At 40.7% G+C, this 21,466-nt stretch overlaps 2 protein-coding genes across 4 annotated transcripts in view; one reads left to right on the forward strand and one right to left on the reverse strand.

The window, feature by feature from the left end:
• Window positions 1-2,647, reverse strand: part of dnah3 (dynein axonemal heavy chain 3) — a 147,224-nt gene extending 144,577 nt beyond the window's left edge. For all 3 annotated transcript variants that reach the window (XM_072268862.1, XM_072268863.1, XM_072268861.1), the window contains exon 1: window positions 2,520-2,647. In XM_072268862.1, coding sequence (XP_072124963.1) covers window positions 2,520-2,534 — 15 coding nt within the window. In that variant the 5' untranslated portion in view covers window positions 2,535-2,647. The remainder of the gene's footprint in view (window positions 1-2,519) is intronic.
• A 5,733-nt stretch (window positions 2,648-8,380) lies between these two features.
• The window catches only part of LOC140203088 (lipid droplet assembly factor 1-A-like), a 32,071-nt gene continuing 18,985 nt past the window's right edge, over window positions 8,381-21,466 (forward strand). Inside the window, exon 1 of the mRNA XM_072268870.1 lies at window positions 8,381-8,646. The gene's annotated coding sequence lies outside the window, so the exon portion shown is untranslated. The remainder of the gene's footprint in view (window positions 8,647-21,466) is intronic.

Consider the following 21,466-nt stretch of genomic DNA (forward strand, 5'->3'; position numbering starts at 1 on the left):
GGAAGCCCTGAACACTGCCAGAGATGGAGGACCTTCATTGCTGTCCTAAGCCTCAATGGCGTAACGGGTAGTAAGTAAGCACAACTCCTGAACTTCTGAAGAAATATCAGGAAATCATGTTCTACCGACTACTTCAACTAACCGGAGTTGAAGCACACCTCCTCTTCATACATGCAAGGTGGCTTTAAATGGCAAAGTTGCCATTAAACATGGAAATAACACTGGCAAACAACCAATATTTAATAACTAAGGCACATGGATTAACTTCACACATGCTTCTAACCAACATCACCAAACATGCACAATACAGCTATACCACTTACACTGCAAAATTATTTTATTTAACCTCCCCAATACTTTCCCCACTAACACTACTACATAAGTTAAGAACAAATCAATTCCAAGTTCTATTCTGGTCTGCAAATTAACTTATACTGACACCGTCCACACCAGATTGGACTCATTGAATTTTGAGTGCCACATCCCCTGCACTCCATTAGCATTATTATTACGTCTGAGTGATGATGTCATGACACACAGAAAGCACAACAGAGACACCATGACCTTGATAGGTTCCAAATACAATTCATCCAGAATTGAGAAGGGGCAATACTGCAGATTCTGGGGAAGTGAAAGACTGCTAACTGTAAAAATAAACTTGTTTGAGGGGCCACTGGTGGAAGCTGCAGTCAAGTTTCCTCCAAACAAAGAAAAGGATGAAGTTCTTGAGGTATTCTCCAAGTGCTAATCTGATCTTGTTGGTCAAAGACAATGTTAACAATCAAAACCAACAGAAATATCACATTAAAAACACAAATTCTGGAAATATTCAACAGGTCAGAGGCTTCTGCGGAGAGAGGAACGTTTTGGTTCAATGAACCCTTCATTACAATTGTCTGTGTTGCTCGAGACTATTCTGACGAAGCATTCATTGACCTGAAACATCTACAGTTTCTCCTTTCACAGATGTTGTTGATGTGCCAAGTATCAAATTCAAATTTCCAGTATTTGCTTTTCAATCAGACAATGACATTTGCCACCTTCACAAATACATGTCATTCATGTGATAACTTGCTCCAAATCTGTGGTGTGGGCCCAAAAATTTGGCAAGTTATACAGTACTTGTATATTCTGCTTTTGACAATAGAAATGGTAATGTCACTGTTACTTTTTCCTTATTTAGACATTTGAAGACCCTAATCTGTGTTGGGTAGTTTCAGTCAATAGCTTTTGCTCCAGATATATTGGCCTTCAAAACTGTCTGTAATAGTGCTTCATTTGCACCCCAAAATTGTCTCAGGAAAATCAGTCATATAACAGGATAATTTACCATATGGTTAAGTGATTGTTCATTTAAATATTTCTAACTCAATAAAGATTTCTGTCATTCTCTTCAAAGGAGTTCATAAAATACACAATTCTCTACTGACTTGTAATTTATAAAGGCTGGATGAATAGGAAATCACCAACATGCAAGTCATTTGGTTTCAATGGGTTATGGTAACAAGGTTTTGCTCCTGCCAACACAACAACATGGACATAGGCCAAATGGTCTGCTTCCATGATGATCGATTCCTCAATAATGCATACAATTGCATTTACAGAATTAAAGCCAAATTAAACAAAATTTATTGGAAATAAAATTGTTAAAAGCGCATGTTTAAAACAAAGGAAGCATTCAACAATTATTAAATTATTATTATTAAATAGATTCCTCTCTTTGCCCTCAATTTTAATGGCAGTCTTTCTTATGCGCCAGATTTTCTTTGAAGGAAGAGGTTTGTCAGCGGGTACCAAGTTTATGAGGATGTATTTGCAAATTGTATGTGAAGGGTGATAGGAGTGGACAGATAGGATGCAGCAGTAGTGCAGTTTTCCCACAGCAGGAAGTGCAAGGTAAGAGTGGTTCTAACTGCATCAAGATATTGGAAAGAAATGCTTGCAAGTACAAGAAATGCAGGGTCAAGGGTTTAGGAGATGGGAGTTGAGAATTTTTCATCCTCCATACACTGCCTGCCCTGATAGGCCATCGATTTCCATTGAAAACAAGCAATTCAAATTTATAATTACACGTTCAGTGAGGGGTCCATTTAAGTGCAGCCCAACCTGCTGTGTACTTTCAGCAAATGCGTTTTTTAAAATATTAGTTAGAAGTATAGATACCTGGATTTCTTTAACCACGTCCCCAATTTTAGGTTAGAATATAAAAATAGTCACAAACGTGATAACAAATTGCGATTTAAGGCTTTGAGCGTATTTCACAATTAACAAAAAAAAACAAAGGTAGTCGCATTTTGCTTTCTTAAACTTTGTAATTAAACCAGATTACAATATAAACCGCGAAAAGCAAAGCACGTATACCATGCACTCTAATATTTCAGGTTGGCTACTTAAACAACTCCCATTAAAATAAGCGCGTGCAAAGTTTTACTCCACTTCATTAGAATATGAAATTTGGTAAGAAAGGAAATATTTGCAGCGAAACACTTCCAAAGCACCCAGGTGGTTTGGGATTGTACCTCGTGATCTTCCATATTCTTGGTGGCTGTAGGCGAAGAAACAATTTTTTTTCCGTTCAAAACTTCTCTTGGTTCCTGAGAAATGCCGTCAACATAATCCTACGTGAAAATCTCCGAAGGAACTTCTCTGTTCCGTCACAGAAAGCTGTAACTCCGCGTCGTACGCACTCCGCTGCACCTGACCCGCAACTTTTCCCAAGTAAACTTTCCAGGCGCCAAAATGTCATTATCAGATGACAGAACGGGATTGTTCTCTATCTTTTCTAACTTTACAGTAGTCTTGGGTGCTCGCCTCCACCTGTATCGACATCGCAATTGTAAAACATCCGGGCACACTGTTGCTGTGCGCTACCGCGTTCTTGTTGCTAGGTTCCCAGGGATGTTACATGAAAAGTTATCATTAGGGGATAGATACAGCACTCCAGTCCTTGTTCTTAGGAACTCGGTTCAGTGAAAGGCATGCGTGTTCAAAAATCCATGTCAGGTACACGCTCTCTCAGCTACCAGAATGGAAAATGCAATCAATAAATCATAGCTCTCTGGTGTATTATTAATATAAACCAACGTGCTCATACTATGCATAAAAATTTGAAAGCATTATTACAAGTTAGGATTTTTTAAACAAAATAGTTTTGGAAAATAACACATCTGGAAAATGAAATCAATCCCTTTATAGAACATAGAAATCTACAGCATGTTACAGACCCTTCGGCCCGCAATGTTGTGCCGACCACGTAACCTACTCTAGAAACTGCCTAGGATTACCCTACAGCACAGACCTCTTATTTTTCTAAGCTCCATATACCTACCAGCCCTGGGAAAAAAGCCTCTGGCTATCCACATGATCAATGCCTCTCATCATCTTATACACCTCTATCAGGTCACCTCTCATCCTCCGTTTTCCAAGGAGAAAAGGCCAAGTTCACTCAACCTATTTTCATAAGGTATGCTCTCCAATCCAGTCAACATCCTTGTAAATCTCCTCTGCAATCTCTCTATAGTATCCACATCCTTCCTGTAGTGAGGTGACCAGAACTGAACACAGTACTCGAAGTGGGGTCTGACCAGGGTCCTATACAGCTGTAACATTACTTCTCGGCTCTTGAATTCAGTCCCACAGTTGATGAATGCCAACACATTATACATCTTCTTAACAACACTGTCAACCGGCGCAGCAGCTTTGAGTGTACCGTGGACACAGAATCCAAGATCTCTCTGATTCTCCACACTGCCAAGAGTCTTACCATTAATACTATATTACGTCTTCAAATATGACCTACCAAACTGAACTACTTCACACTTATCTGGGTTGAACTCCACTTGCCACTTCTGCATCCTATTGATTTCCCACTGTAACCTCAGACAACCCTCCAGACCATCTACAACATCCCCAACTTTTGTGTCATCGGCAAACTTACTAATCCACCCTTCTTCTTCATCCAGGTCATTTATGAAAATCACAAACAGAAGGGGTCCCAGAACAGATCCCTGTGGAACACTACTAGTCACTGACCTCCATGCAGAATATGAACCATCTACAACTACCCTTTGCTTTCTGTGGGCAAGCCAATTCTGGATCCACAAAACAAGGTCTCCTTGGATCCCATGCCTCCTTATCTCCTCAATAAGCCTTGCAAGGGGTATCCTATCAAATGCTTTACTGAAATCTATATACATTACATCCACTGCTCTACCTTCATCAATGTGTCAAAGAATTCAAACAGGCTCGTAAGGCATGACCTGCCCTTGACAAAGCCATGCTAACTATCCCTAATCAGATTATGTCTCTCCAAATGCTCATAAATCCTGCCTCTCAGGATCTTCTCCTACAACATGCCCACCACTGAAGTCAGACTCACTGGTCTATAATTTCCAGGGTTATCTCTACTCTCTTTTTTGAACGAGGGAACAACATTTGCAACCCTCCAATCCTCTGGTACTTCTCCCGTCCCTATTGATGATGCAAAGATCATTGCCAGAGGCTCAGCAATCTTCTCCCTTGCTTCCCTGGGGTATATCTCGTGACTTATCTAACATAATGCTTTTCAAAAGCTCCAGTACATTTTCTTTCTTAATGTCTATATGCTCAAGCTTTTCTGTCTGCTGTAAGTCATCCCTGCAATTGCCAAGGTCCTTTTCCCTGGTGAATACTGAAGCAAAGTATTCATTAAATACCTCTGCTACCTCCTCAGACTCCATGCACACGTTTCCACTATCACAACTGATTGGTCCTATTCTCACACAGCTCATCCTCTTGCTCTTCACATATTTGTAGAATGCCTTGGGGTTTTCCTTAATCCCGCTCGCCAATTATAATCACTATCAAATGCCACCAAATAATTGTAACTGGCCCAATAATACAATAAAAAGTACATTTAATCATTAATGTATCACAGGAGGTACTAATTGTAAGGAAAAGCTGGAAATATGTGAGTATCTTTGGTGTTGGAAAAATACAAAAATGTCAGTGGTATAGGGAAAACTTAATCCATGACAACAGGAGCAGGAAACCAAGGATAGACTTTATAAAACAATGGTCCGACCTCAGCTGTGCAGAGCGCCGGTTAGCACACCATAGGAAGGATGTGATAGCACGGGAAAGGGTGCAGGGGAGACTCACCAGGATGTTGCCTGGATGGAGCAGTTCCATTCTGAGGAAAGGCTGGAGAGGCTACATCTCTATTCCTATGTGCAGGAGCCTTAAAGGGGATATATTGTGGAATGGAAACTTATGAGGCCTAGGGATAGGGTGGGCTGCAGGAAACTTCTCCCCTGGTCAGAGGTAGATAAAATTAGAGGACATAGATTTAAGGGAAGGGGTGAGAGATTTAGAAAGGATCTAAGGGGAGACCTTTTTCGCCAGATTGTGTTGAATACCTGGAGTATGCTGCCTGAGAGGGGTGGAAGCAGAATTGCTGACAGCATTTAAGAAGTGCTTAGGTGAACACTTGAATCACTTGGTCATAAAAAAGCTGGAAGATGGAATTAATGGGGATGGGCACCCACTGCTCATTATGGTGCTGTTTGCCGGCCTGATTCCATGCACTAGAAATGCTCATTTTAGGACCAATTGATATCAGATGGTGAAAGCTGAATAAAAGACTAAGCTGCTGGAAATCTAAAATATAGATAGAAAATGCTGAAAACACTCAGCAGTCAGGCCACATCTGTGGAAAGCAGTACATTTCTGGCAGCAGTACAATGCAAGACATAAAAATTACAATAAATACTGTGAAAGAGGAATAGCAAGGTAGTGTTTATGGGATAAAGAACCTTTCAGAAGTCTGACAGAGAGGAAGAAGCTATTCCTAAAACATTGAATGGATGGTCTTCAGGCTCCTGTACCTCTTCTGGGATGGTAGTAATGAAAGAAACGTCTGGATGACAAATAATTCCTTTCTAACTTTTAAATTTGAACTCCCTCGAGACAACAAAATTTCCATTGTCCTTTTGTTTGATTTTGTTTCCTGCACCTTAAGATCCTGAACACCTCTGTCCCTTCAGAGCTCATAATCAGAATGAGAATCAGGTTTAATATCTGTTCCCTTACTAGTGTGATTCCAGTGTCATTGTCAAATCCAAAATGAATGCTCTCACCTGTTTCATATACCTCCATGTATCATAATTGTTTTCACACACATTGGTTCCTTGTAACTTTCCGCAGAAATTAACTGGAATCATTCACGCTGTTTACTATTATCTGCAAACTCATTTATCCATGTTATTTATTTATGGTAAAGAACAAAATCAGCACAGTAGAACCTTGTGGCAAAATAATGATTGGTGACAAGAATTCCAAAAGAAATGTTTGTAAAGATTATAAAGGTCAGCTTTATTTTTCACATGTACATCGAAACCTACAGTGAAATGCATTGTTTGGGTCAGCGATCAACACAGTGTCAAGATGTGCTGGGGACAGCCCACAAGTGCCAACATGCTTCTGGAGCCAACATAGCATGCCAACAGCTTACTAAGCCTAAGCCGTAAGTCTTTGGAATGTCAGAGGAAAACCGAGCGCCTGCAGGAAAACCATGCAGTCATAGGGAGAACGTGCAAACTCCTTATCGACGGCAGCAAAAACTGAACCCAATCGCTGACACTACTGTACTATGGACATCATTTGAAAGCAGTTTGACTGGCACGAACGAAGTCTGTGAACACGGGCTGACTGAGCTGGGAATAAGCTTAAAAGTGCTAAATGCTGCATGCCAGTTTCTTCAATATCAGACAACATGTAAAGGCTGAAACATTTCTGATACAATATCAGAAAAGTAATCTAATCAATACTTTGAAACCACAAATTTAAGAAAAGTGTCTGGGATCTTATTTCAGTGAAACTGAATGAAAGTAATCTGTTCTGATGAAAAATCTGATATGTTGATGGTTGGAGTAGCTTTACAATTTACTTCATGCCTCTACGAAGCCAAAACTGCTTTATACATACATTTTCATCTAGGACTTAGGTTGTGGTTTGTTCAAGATCCATGTATTGATGTTACAAAATAATGTCAAAAAGAATTGAAAGATGTTGCCAAAGAGATGGTGGAAGCATTAGTTGAGACCTTTCAAGAATCAGTAAATACTAGAATGGTTCCAGAGGACTGCAAAATCACATATGTCACTTCACTCTTTAAGAAGTGAAGGAGGCAAGACCTATGAAATTATAGACTAATTAGCCTGACTTCAGTAGTTGGCAAGATGTTAGAGTACGAGGGGTGATTGATAAGTTTGTGGCCTAAGGTAGAAGGAGCCAATTTTCGAAAACCTAGCACATTTATTTTTCAACATAGTCCTCTCCTACATGTACACACTTAGTCCAGCAGTCGTGGAGCATACGGATCCCTTCTTTGTAGAAGTGGTCCACAGCGGGGTGATTGATAGGTTCGTGGCCTAAGGTAGAAGGAGATGAGTTATTAACTTAAAACTTTCTGCATTATCACTCAAAGAGTTGAACTGCACGTGCATGTAATGAGAGCATCTTGGACCTCCAGGGGTATTTGATAAGTTCATGGCCTAAGGTAGAGGGAGATGAGTTATACCACTCTTTTTACATGCACGTGCAATTCAACTCCAAATGAAAATGCAGAAAGTTTGAGGTTAATAACTCATCTCCTTCTACCTTGTGGGGGGGGGGGGTCTGGGGGGATATGGTTCAGGTGCATGTCAATGGGACTAGGCAGTTTTAAATAGTTTGGTGTAGACTAGATGCTATACTTTTCCGTGACTAAGCCATTTTTTTAGTCTCCAGGCCAGAAAAAAAGGGACAATTCAAGTACAACGGGAGCAGGAGGAAGAATTTTTAGAATTATATATATTTTTCTTCAATTCACCCCCCAAAAAATCTTTTAAACATTGATTGTAATTAAAACAAAAGACAGTAGAGATATACCAAGGTAGCAATCACTAACAGCTGTTCATTGATACAAAATACTTTTTGTTTGGCTTTGTAAAGGCATGAATTAGCTGCTATACTAATTCCAAGGATTCTTACCTTCCAAGTGAACGTACTGAAGAAAAGTGGTTGGAGCAGATAGTATAGATGTGTGAATAGGAGCTGGACAGACTTATCGGGAAGAAGGTCAAGTGCAATGTTAACACTGACCGGACTGGTTCGGCCAAATGGCCAGATTCTGTGCCACATATTTCATTTTAAAGATTTAATGGTTCCCTAAGATCACAAATGAGAGGGAACTGTGCTGGAATACAATGACTGTTTGGAAATAGTTATCCCAATATTAACAAGTAAAAAGACCAAGCACATCACCTTCAGTAAGAGTGACAGGGCTAAAAGGAATCAAGTAAAACGAGGGGAAACGCACATCAAAGCCCCAGCCGAAGTGTTCTCAGTTCCTACTCCAAGTCATGCGCTCTCTGCTGTCTCTCAAACATTGAGCTGTAAACACGAGTCTCAGAGATTCCGGAACAAGCAACACCGTTTCCGGGCCTCGATTCATTCCGCGATTTGGGGACCGCGGTGTGAGGGAAATAAAGTCGATGGGGGCAAAGCTGAGGAATAATTAGCAACGCTGGCTAGGCGGTGGAAGTAAACACGGAGCGAGGCCGAGGAGGAAGGAGGTCATCGAGGCGGGGAGGACGGCGCCTTGAGGAAGAAGCGTCTAATCTGCAGGTTGGTCTCAGCCCCGGCTCACATTGGGCCGTGGTGAGCCCCAGCCCCCGTCCCCGCGGAGAACTAGGCTATAAACTGGAGGTTTTGTAAACCCTAATGGCGATCAGTGGAGGGAAGGCTGCTTCGTTGCTAGGCAGGGCCCAGGGATGCGACATTACTCCCTTGTTGCTATGTCAGGGTGAGGGAAGGGGCTTTCCCCCCGTCACTTACATTGCAGTAGAAATGGTAATAATTACCACAATATATTTTGCAGGAGTTTGCATTTGATATAAATTTCTGAAAGGAAGTGGCTCATTATACTGCTCACTTATTGATGGTCTGCTGTTCACTTTGAGCGAAGTTGGAATTTTAGCTTACTGAGGGTGCTGCTGCTAAGGTCCTGCGTCATAAGGGTTAAGGAAAGGATTATGTAGTTAATACTTAAAGCAGTTATTTAATTGTTCCCTGTGCCTCTTTAAACTCTCTCCCCTTAACGGCTTAAAAACTTAGTAACTTAGAAACTTAATAACTTAGAAAGTTCCTAGGAAGAAATCGACCTGGAAAAATGTATAAGTATTTATTTTCTTTTTGCCATTGACTTCAGTCTCCTTCCCTAGCAGAAAATAGGAGAAAAATTCAATAGGTCAGACAACATCTATATGGAGAAGATAATAGTTAATGTTTCAAGTTGAAAACTTCAAGAAGGGATAATATGTCAAGGAAGGGGAAATAAAGAAAAAAAAGGAAGGGCTTTATTAGGGTGGAAGAGTGAAAGGATTAATTGAAGGAGATGATGGTGCAGTTCAAATTTGATTATCTTTGAAATATATGAACAAATAAGTTTCAAGAGTCTAACAACTCAAAACACACAATAAAATGAGAGTTAAAGCTACCATAACTACAGCTTTCAGCTATTTCCTCCCGAATGAATTACAAAATCTTATCTTGAGATAGCAGATGTCAATAGTCAATTCATACCACTTTCTTTTGGAAAACAGAGGAAGTGATCATGTGAAAACAATTTAACTCCTTGCTTTCCATCATTACATTCAAAACTAATAATGTGCCTCCTGATTTTTTTCTATTAATCATGGTGAAAATGGAAGTCTTATTTTGAGGGTTAGATCGGTTCTTTTTAGTTAAGACAATCGATTTTTATAACAGTACTTGAAGCAGTACTAGACTGACTGTTTATTGGTGCTCACAATGTTATCTTTTACCAGTGTGAATATAATCCACAGTAATTGCTGATAATCTAAATTAAAAGGAGAAAATACTTTAAATATTTAGCAAGTCAGGAAATCTCTGCAGAGAGACCTGCAGAGTTAATGCTTCAAATTAATGACTGGAAATGGTAAGTTCATTTTGTTTTTTGTAAATGCTGCCTGTCCTGCTGATTATTACATTGGACAGTACAACACAAACAAGGGCACAGGCACATCAGCCACTGTGCTGACTATTACGCAAATTTAAACTGCACATCAGTCTGTATCTGATCCATATTGCATCATTCTAGGCCCGTTTGTGTCTGTATGTTTCTTAATCGTTGCTATCAGATCTGCTTCCGACACTTGTTCTGGCAGTACACTCCATGCTGCTCTCTGAGCATAAACAAAAACCTGCCACGTAGATTTTCAAACTTTCCTCCTGTCATCTTAAAGCTGTGCCCTCTAGTATTTAACATTTTTACCCTGGGGGAAGAGACTCTGACTATCTACCCTGTCTATGCCTCTCAAAATTTTTATCTACTTCTTTCAGGTCATTCTCAGGCTCTGACATTCCAGAGAAAATAATCCAAGTTTGTCCAACTTTCAACATTAACCATGTTTTCTGTTTACTTGAAGTTAGTCTACTTAACAGTATGAACAATGCATCGTTTTGTGCAAGGGAAGCATTTCTTGGTGTTAATTGTTAGTGGTGCGGTTGCCATCGATTTCCGATGAAGTTTGGGTTTACAGTTTATCCGTGATCTGTGTTCAAATAGAAGGATTCTAAAGACATAGTTGCCTAACAATTACGGGTGGTACACTAGAATAGCAAGTTTGCAGTGTGTACAGGACGTAATCATAGCTCAGTAAAGATCATTAACCAAATAGCAAAACTCAATTGCTTATCGTAAAGTAATCTGACCTAAATGATTGTGTTACAGCTTTGTATCACTAGGCAATTATTGGCTGCCACACATGAAAAACAAAATATCACATGAATTGTTGTTTAATTTTAAATTATGATTGAGCCCAACCCTTAAACACACAGGTAATAAAGCAACCGTATTCATTGATCCTGGTTGATCTGCAGGTAGCAGGTAATAAAATTTGAAATAGATTAATGTGATAGAACTGAATGCCTATCATGGGGAATGATATCACAATGTTGTCTGTGCATTCAAACAGCATGTTAATAGTAGCTTAGATGTGGCTATATCAGAATCAGGTTTAATATCACTGACGTACGTCATGAAATTTGTTGTTTTGAGTTAGCATTACAGTGCAATACATAAAATAACTATCAGTTTTAGTAAGAAACGTGTATTGTACTGTGCAAAAGTCTTAGTTTCACGTATATAGCTAGAGTGTCTAAGACTTCTGTACAGTACTGTATTTGTCAGCGTGGAGCAGAGAACGAGTACGTAAATCTGGCGGGAGTGGTGAGGGTGGAGCGCCTGGGAGGTGTGTGGGACAGGTGGCAGAGAAGGAGTGACCTGGTGCAGACACACCCAGCCCTGAGACACCAGGCAGTCATTTGATTTCAAACAATTGGTTTATTGATCATTACAGAATATTTCTTTGGTGTTTCCCCCTTCCCACTCTCAATCCACAATAGAGACCCATATCAGCAATAGGTTTATCATCACTCACATATGTAATGAAATTTGTTTTTTTTTGTGGCAGCAGAACCATGCACTGCATAAAATTCCTACAGTACCATGCAAAGATCTTAGGCACCCTAGCCATATATATGTGCATGAGACTTTTGCCTAGTACTATATGTATTAAAAAAATAAAGTAAGTACTGCGAGAAATAGTGAGGTAGTGCTCACAGGTTGGTTCATTGCCTGTTCAGAAATCTGATGGCGGAGGAGAAGAAACTGTTCCTGAAATGTTGACTTGTGTGTTTAGGCTCCAGTACCTCATCTCTGATGGTGTCTGAGTGTTCCAAAGGTGACTTCTATATCAATCTGATTGGTTGTTCTTGTGTTTTTTCATATAATGTTATTGTAATAAAGTAGAAGGAAATTCTTAATTGGTAAATGGACACCTTGGATTTTTTCATCTTTGCTGAAATTCAGAGATGAAAGAAGAAGTAGCAAAGGCAAATGTTTGTAATGGGAGTTGTTAATTTTCTCACTGGCTGTGATATAGAATATATAAAGGCAGTTAATTTCTGGAGTGTATTGAGTGAGCTTTTGAAACAGTGGCCTGATTCTTGCACTCTAAATATTGTCATGTTGTGCAGGTCTTGGACCCAAACCGTCGACAATTCCTTTCCTCACTAAGATGCTGCTCAACCCAATCAGTTCCTCTAGACAGATTATTGTCTGTTGGTGGATTGTTGTCAGCTCAAGGTTAAAATCCACAAATTTGAATAAGGGATTCACAAGAAGTAGAAAGATGGCACTGGTGAAAAGCAGCGATATTTTACAGGCAGTTTACAAAACTTCTAAGTATACTTCTGAACTGCCTTCACTGTCATCTGCAGCCTGACTTTTGAACAGTCTTAATGAACTAGCAATTTCTGAAGGACTTGGTGGACTTAACTCTCAAGAGTACAGGTACAGCATCTTTAAGCGGATGAAGGTACATCACCATGGCGGTAAAGCGTGGGAGAATGTGAGGCCTCCAAGCTAGACAAAAATACCATACCAGGATATGAAACTTCTCTACCCAGCATCTTGTTCACAAATGTACAGTCGCTGAAGAACAAGAGTGAGAACCTAAGGGCAAGATTGCTGTATCAGAGGGAAATGAGGAATTGCTGCGTCTGTGTTTCACAGAGACATGGCTCACTCTGGACGTGCAGCTTCTCAATTCACAGGATGGGCCGGACTGCTGATTTGGAGAAGGCAAAAAGTGGAGGTCTGTGTTTCATGATAAACTCTTTGTGATGCTTGGACGTAGTGGTCTTGTCGTACTCTTCTCCCCGCCCCCCCCCACCCACCGAAGGAACATCTAATGATTAACTGCCATTCATTCTACTTACCAAGAGAGTTCGCCTCTGTGATCCTGACTGCAGATTACATCCTGCCAAAGGCCAGTGTTAAGTATGCACTCTAGGTAGTAAGTATAGCGTTCAGTGAACAAAAAACAGCCAACCCCAATGCCTTTCAAATCATCATCAGGGACTTCAGTCAGGCTTGTTTAAAGAAATCTCTGCCCAATTCTCAGTATATCACCTGCAGCACCAGGGATCCCAACACACACAACCACTCTATACAACCACAAGCAATGCCCACCATTTGATCTCTGGACCACATTTTGGGAAATCTGATCATTTGGTTGTCCTCTTCCTACCTGCTTACAGACAGAGGTTAAAGAGCAAGGCTCTGGAAGTAAGAACAACAAATAGGTGGTCACGGCAAACAGAGGAGCAGCTATGGGATTGCTTCAGGTCGGTGGCCTGGGCCTTGTTCAAGGACTTATCAGAGGACCTGAACGAATACACCACAGTTGTCACGGATTTTATAAAAACAGTCGTCGATGAGTGTGTCATAATATCATTCATTCTTCCCCAACCAGAAGCCTTAGATGAACCATGAGATGTGCACTCTGCTGAGGGCCGTATCACTGGCATTCAGATGTGATGATCAAGTAAAGTCCACGTATGGTCTCTAGAAGGCCTTCTCACGTGTGAAGTTGCACTTCTGGACCAAACCAAAATTCCTGGAGGGTGCTCAACAGCTGTGGCAGGGCTTGAAGGCTATCACCTCCTACAAAATGAAACTAAGCAACATAGGTGACAACAAGGTTTTGCTCTCAGATGAGCTCAATGTCTTTTATGCTTGCTTTGACCATCAAAATATGAAGGCAGCCTCATGAACTCCTACAGCCCCTGATAATCCTGTGATTTCAGTCTCTGAGTCCAACGTGAGAGCATCTTTGAGGAGGGTGAACCCACGGAAAGTATCTGGCCCAGACATGGTACCTGACCGAGTACCGAAGATCTGTGCAGATCACCTGGCTGGAGTGTTCACCAATACCTTTAGCCTCTTGTTTCGGCAGTCTGCTTCATGCAGGCTTCAATTATACTGGTGCTTAAGAAGAAGGTTCTGACCTACCTCAGTGACTATTGCCCACTAGTACTTGTATCCACTGTGATGAAGTGCTTTGAGAGGTTGGTGATGTAACTTAGCAGTTCCTGCCTGAGAAGCAATTTGGATCTGCTCCAATTTGCTTACCATCTGCTACTATCATGACAGGTTAACGGCAGCTGCCATTTCATTGCCTCTTCACTTATTAATCCTGGAACATCTGGACAGTGAAGATGCATAGATCAGGCATTCAGTACTATCATCTCCTCAAAGCTAATTAATAAGCTTCAAGACCTAGACAACAATGCCTCCTTGTGTATCTGGATCCTGGATTTCCCCACATGTGGGGACGTCATTCAGTTTGGATTGCAAACAATATCTCCTCCACATCTCCATTAGCATAGGGGCACCACAAGGCCATGTGCTTAGCCCCCTGCTCTCCTTGGTTTATACTTATGACTGTGAGGCTAGGCATAGCTCCAATGCCATATTGAAGTTTGCTGATGACACCACTATCATTGGCCGAATTGAAGGTGGTGACAAATCAGCGTGTAGGGGGGAGATTGAAAATCCGGCTGAGTGGTGCTACAGCAACTTCTTGCTCTATGTCAGCAAGGCCAAGAAGACGATTATTGACTTCAGGAGGAGGATACAAAGGTCCATGAGCCAGTCTTCAGCAGGGCATCAGAAGTGGAGAGGGTCAGCAACTTTAAATTCCTCAGTGTTGTCTTTTCAGAAGATCTGCCCTGGGTCCTGCACATAAGTGCTATTATGAAGAAAGCATAGCAGCGCCTCTACTTTCTTAGAAGTTTGTGAAGATTTGGCATGTCATCTAAAACTTTGGTGAACTTGTACAGGTTTCCCCCGCCATCAGAAGGTGGAGCGTTCCTGTGAAACGGTTCGTAAGTCGAAATGTCATAAAGCGAAGAAGCAATTACCATTTATTTATATGGGAAAATTCTGTGAGCGTTCGCAGACCCAAAAATAACCTACCAAATCATGCCAAATAACACATTAAACCTAAAATAACAGTAACACATAGTAAAAGCAGGAATGATATGATAAATACACAGCCTATATAAAGTAGAAATACTTTTCCACGATCATTGCGTGCACTGTTCTCCGTAGCGAAAATCTCACGCAAGTGCTTTCGGCAGAAACACGGCGCAAGTGCTCTCGGCAGAAAATCTCACGCAAGCACTCTCGGCAAAAACACTCTCTCCAGTAACCTTTAAGCTATGAAGCTGCCAAATCATACCAAATAACACATAAAAATACACAGCCTATATAAAGTAGAAATAATGTATGTACAGTGTAGTATCATTTACCGGAATTGGGAAGTCAGCGCCGAGCACACTGATGATGGTGTGTTAGGCTGAGTCGTCGCAGGTTGGGGTGGTGCAGTGGCCCCCACCCTCGGGCAGCGAACCGATACTGATTTGCGGAGAATGCAGTGGTAGCCAGGAGGCACACAGCACATCTTTAAGAAAAAAGCTGAAATAAACATGCTAATTAATTAGGTGTCGTCCAGCACGTAATTGTCGGCCCAGATCAGAGGCGATTGCCAATTGCATTGCCTCTGATCTGGCCGACAGTTACGTGCCGGGCGGCACCTAATCAATTAGCATGTTTATTTCGGCTTTTTTCTTAAAGACGTGCTGTGTGCCTCCCGGCCACCACTGCATTCTCTGCGAATCGGTATCTATCCACGGCAAGGGGGTTGAGGTGGTGGGACACTGGGGTGTCATCTCATCATCATCTGTTTCCATTAGGGCAGGCAGCTCATCTTCTCCTATGACTGCCCGCCTCGATGTCAAAGGTCGAGGTTCATCGTCTGCTGTGGCTGATGTGGAAGGCTTGAAACACAACAGCATGCTTGACTGCTGAGCCTCGCGAATTTTTCTATCATACAGTTCTTTGTAAGCACTCAAATCATCTTGCAAAATGCCCTAAACTGACATACCTTTTCAAAATTAAAGTCATACTTTATCATTGCAGCGAAAATCTCATGCAGTTGCTTCACGTTCAGTTCCTGGACAACTTCACTTTCGGTCCATTCGCTACTGCATTCGGTTTCAATTGTTATCCTTTCCTCTTCCAATTACATCAGCTCTTCATCTATTAGTTGTTGGTCATGGGATGCTAAAACCTCTTCAGCATCATCTTCGTCAACTTCCGCAAGCCAAACTCACTTTGTCCTTACTTCGTTCACCACGATCGAAATGCTTAATTATATCTAGTCTTACGCTAAGTGTAACACCCTTATGAGCTCTTTCTGGCTTTTCCGATACCTTCGAACTCATCTTGCTAATGGCTGCTCACAGGCACGTGTTTAAGGAATGCCAGCGGGAATGCCGTTCCGCATCCGGGGGAGAGCGGCTGCTCGGGGCGCGCGCTGCTTTTTCTGTGCGCTGCCTTTTTTCGTAACAGTGAAAACACCTTCTGTTAGCGAAAACAGGTAACTAATGTAGATCTTTCGTAACAGTGAGGTTTCGTAAAGCAAACGTTCGAAAAGTGGGGGACACCTGTATAGGTGTGCGGTTGAGAGTATATTGACCCGCTACATCACAGCCTAGTATGGAAACTGCAATGCCCTTGAACAGAAAATCCCACAAGAAGTAGTGTAAATGGCCCAGTCCAGCACAGGTAAAGTTCTCCCCTCTATTGACCATATTTACAAAGAGCACTGTTGCAGGAAAGCAACATCCATCATCAAGGACCCCCACCATCCAGGCCGTGCTCTCGCTGTTGCCATCAGAAAGAAGGTGCAGGAGCCTCTGGGCCTACACCACCAGTCTCAGAAACACTTATTACCCCTCAACCATCAGGCTCTTGAACAAGGGAGATAATTTCACTCACCCCATCACTGAGCTGTCCCTACAAGTTGTCACTTTCAAGGGCCCTTCATCTCATGTTCTTGATACTTACTGTTCGTTTGTTTGTTTATTTATTTATTTTCTTTTTGTGTTTGCACCGTTTGTCTTTTGCACGTTGGTTATTTGTCTGTCTGTTGGATATGGTCTTTCATTGATTCTATTGTTTCTTGTAATTACTATGAATGCCAGCAAGAAAACAAATCTCAGGATTGTATATGGTGAAATATATGTAATTTGATAATTAATTTACTTCTGTTATGATGAAGCTGCAGTCTTAATTTTAAAAGTGATTTTACAGGTGACTGGGGTTTCATAGCCTGGAGGAGACCTAAAGGGAGGTGGAAGACCTGAATGTAAATGCTTTTACAATATTGTGGGATAGGGGTGCAGGAATGCTGCCTCAAATTCTTAAAGACCTCCATTGTGGAACTCCAAAAGACCAGTAGAATATTTGTGAATTCCCTTGTTACTCCAACAAGGCAATGTGTTCTTCCTGAAGTGAAGAACACAAAACTAAACACTCTCCTCCTCAGAACTGGTGGTCAAATTACATTTCCTTTTATTTGTATCCATACCCTTTTTGAATTATTGAAAGCATGCTGTTGACAGATATTGATTCATTTTGCAAATGCGATCAAAGCCCTTTCCTTCCATTACCCTGGACATTTAAAATTAAGAATATATTGCAGTTATTCTTTCCTTGATTCAAAGTTCATTGACCACAGCCTCACTCATTGGCTTAAATCAACTGAGTCCCTTTAGGACATGCCATTCCAGAGTGAACGCCATACTACCCTATTGTTGCTTTGTACAGATATCCAGTCCACTAAATTTCCACTCTTTTATTCATGGATTTATATAGAATTTTTTCATTTTAGAGATAATGTACAGTTTCTTTGAATATTCCCACTCTGTGAGTTTTTGCGTTACTAACAGTCCAGCTCAGTTATCATACTGAATTTATTTCTTGGCCTTTAAAGCTAGTAAGTTTTTAAAACTTTATGTTCATCAAATTCAGGTAATTTCTGATCACTGTTTATAAAATGTTCCTTTACCTTCAGCAGATTGTAATTCATGTTTAATACACATCGTTTATACAGATATAACGTACCCTAATTGGTTTTAAAGCATGGTAACATCATAAAATTTTCCAGATAGATTCTGGAAACTGTTGCCTTTTGGGGTTATGCAATGACTAAAATCACTCATTATTCATCTAGTTTGCCTTTCTCACTGGTTTAATCAACTCTGTGACTTGCTGCTCCTGTCTGAACAAATTATTACTCTATTGTTGCTTTGTACTGATACCCAGTTCACTAGATTTCTACTTATCTTTGTGTTTGTATAAACCTTATTGTTGTCTCTTATGCGTTGTTCCCTTCACCTCTGCCCCAGTCAGGGAGTTGCAGACAATTCCTACTAGAAATATGCATCCTTGTGATTGCTCACTCCAGTTTACCAGTTCATCCAAAAGGCAATATTTTCAATCGGGTTTCTCGGCATTCTTTTACTCAAATGCATACTCAGGACAAACTTACTTTTATACCTAGATAAAGGTTGCAGATGTAGTTCAATTATAACATTTAAGAGAAGTTAGGATAGTTACATGGATGAGAGAGGTATTTAGGACTATGGTCCAGGTGCAGATAGATAGGACAAGTCAGAAAACCAGGCTGGCATAGAATAGATGGGCCAAAAGGCCTGTTTACGTGCTGTAATACTCTGACTTCTCACTGCCTCGGTAAAGCAGCCAGCATAATCAAAGACCTCATCTATTTCAGACATTCTCTCTTATCCCCCTCCCCTTTCATCTGGCAGAAGATATACAAACATAAAAGCCTGAAAGTGTGTACCACCAGATTCAAGGACAGTTTTTACCCCACTGTTATAAGACTATTAAACAGTTCCCTATTATGATGGGATGGAATCTTGAATTCAAAATCTAGCTCATGCTGTTTACCTGCACTGCACTTTTTCTGCAGCTGTTACACGTTATTCTGCATTCTGTTATTACCTTGCTCTGACTCAATTCACTAAAATGATTTGATCTGTTTGGACAGTCTGTAAGACGAGTTTTTCACTATCTCAGTACATATTGCTACAAGAAACAAATTCTAATTTCAATTCCATGCTTGCTGAAGAACTAAATCTTCAAAAATGAAATGGGGTTTTAAGTTATATATCTAGCTTATTATTCAATGCTGAATATAAGTAGCATCAAGCAGGAGATATACTTTTATTTAGAAACTCAAGTGATACAGGTCAAAATTGAAGTAAGAAAGCATTTAAAAGCAACATTTTGAATTTAAATTGAGCTGGAATTGGTCCAGATTTTCATTGATAGTAGCTTACTTAAGCATGAGCTTTTAAAAAGTTAAAGCTGCTCTTGAGCAACGTAACTAAATCAAACATAATGTCCTCAATGGGACACTTCCAGTGAAGACAGTTCTGAGGATTAGCATACAGTAGTGTAGCCCTGTTTGCAATTTTTAAATGCTTATTAAGTGAACTTGTTTGCCTCACCATTTGAGATGCAAAATGACTCATACTTGATCACTTTTCTGTATCACTGAACTTCACCTGGTCAGACAGGATCTCTGCTTAAATTTGTTTCAGCATGCCCTGATAATGAAACATTCTTCTGATAACGTACTAGAGAATCAAGTTGTACATGCACGCAAGTCACAAACTACTGGCCATGAAAAATTATTGGTTCCACACAGTCCATTCAGTTTTGCAATTTAAAAAGCAAAATATCATTTATTTGCCATAAACACAAGAAATTTCACAGATGTTGGAAGAACTCAGCTGGAAGAATCGATGTTTCAGGCCGAGATTCTTCATAAGGACCTGATGATGATGACGAGTTCTGAGGAAGGGTCTCAGCCTGAAAAGCCAACTGTTTATTTCTCCATTGTTTCTTGCTCTGGCTGGGATTTAATGTGGCTTATTTTTAATATAATGGAGGTTGACAACATTTTCAATTTTCAAAATGTGAGGAAAAACATTGCTAAATAGAATGATGCGGAATTGCAAATAAAATAAGCAGCAAATCGGGTGGTATCTGTGGAGGGAGAAACAGTTAATAATTTTGTCGGAAGTGGGGACAGAAATAAAGAAAGATTTACCTTACAGAGAGGAAAAGATAAATTCTTTGATATGATGGAGACCAAGAGAGATTCAGTGACCTAATGGAGGTGGTGTGGACCAAACGAGGGTGTTAAGTAACAAAAATTATGTCTGAGGGAGGTGTAACAGAGTTAAATCTGAGATTATAAGAAGAGAGAAAATAAAGCAAAACAATTGTTAGAAATATGAGATGCATGCTTAAATTTCAATCCATTGTAGAAGGTTGTAATCCACAAAGTTAGAAACAGATTAAATTGAGGCAGGAGTAGTCATTTGTATTCCTGGTTTGTATTTTAACTAATGCCATCTTCCTACGATGAGCGTATATCACTTGTACCTTTTTAAAAAAATGCATCTCTTTCTTGAATATACTCTGTGGCAAAAACTGTACAATCTCTTCAGAATTTATTTTGAACATAAGAAATAGGAGCAGGAGTAGGCCATCTGGCGTGTCGAGCCTGCTCCGCCATTCAATAAGGTCATGGACTCATCTCCACCTACCTGCCATTTCCCCATAACCTTTTAATTCCCCTACTATGCAAAAATCTATCCACTCTTGTCTTAAATATGTTTACTGAGGTAGCCTCCACTCTGCTTCATTGGGCAGAGAATTCCACAGATTCCCCACTCTCTGTTCCTCCTCATCTCCTTCCTAAATCTACTCCCCCGAATCTTGAGGCTATGTCCCTTGGTTCTCAACTATGAGTGGAAACAATTTTCCTGCCTCTATCCTATCTATCCCGTTCATAATTTTATGTGTTTCTGTAGGATTTCCTCTCATTCTTCTGAATTCCAGCGAGTACAGTCCCAGACGATTCAATCTCTCCTCCTAGTCTAACCCCCTCATCTCTGGAATCAACCTGGTGAACAACCTCCACATTGCCTCCAAAGCCAGTGTATACTTCCTCAAGTAAGGAGACCAGAACTGCATGCAGTACTCCAGGTGCGGCCTCACCAGTACCCTGTACAATTGCAGCATAACCTCCCTGCTTAAATTCGATCCCTCGAGCACTGAAGGCCAACATCCCAACAGGCTTCTTGATAGCCTGCTGCTCCTGCAAACCAACCTTTTGTGATTCATGCACAAGCTCTCCCAAGTCCCTCTGTACAGTAGCATGCTGCAATTTTTTACCATGTAAGTAATAAGCTGCTCTTTCATTTTTCCTTCTAAAGTGGATCACCTCACATTTACCAACATTGTACTTCAGCTGCCAGACCCTTGCCCACCCATTTAACCTATCTATATATCTCTGCAGACTCTCCATATCTTCTGCACAATTTGCTTTTCCATTCAATTTAGTATCATCAGCAAACTTAGATACACTACAGTCGGTCCCCTCTTCCAGATTGTTAATGTATATGGTGAACAGTTGTGGGCCCAGCACTGACCCCTGTGGCACATCGCTCACCACTAATTGCCAACCAGAGCAACACCCATGTATCCCAACTCTCTGCTTTCTATTAGTTAACCAATCCTCTATCCATGTTAATGAATCACCCCAAACTCTGTGCATCCTTATGGATAAGTATTTTATGTGGCACCTTATCAAACGCCTTCTGGAAATTCAAGTGAATAACTTCCACCTGT

Source organism: Mobula birostris, chromosome 9 (genome assembly GCF_030028105.1).
Source record: "Mobula birostris isolate sMobBir1 chromosome 9, sMobBir1.hap1, whole genome shotgun sequence".
NCBI classification, from domain to species: Eukaryota; Metazoa; Chordata; class Chondrichthyes; order Myliobatiformes; family Myliobatidae; genus Mobula; species Mobula birostris.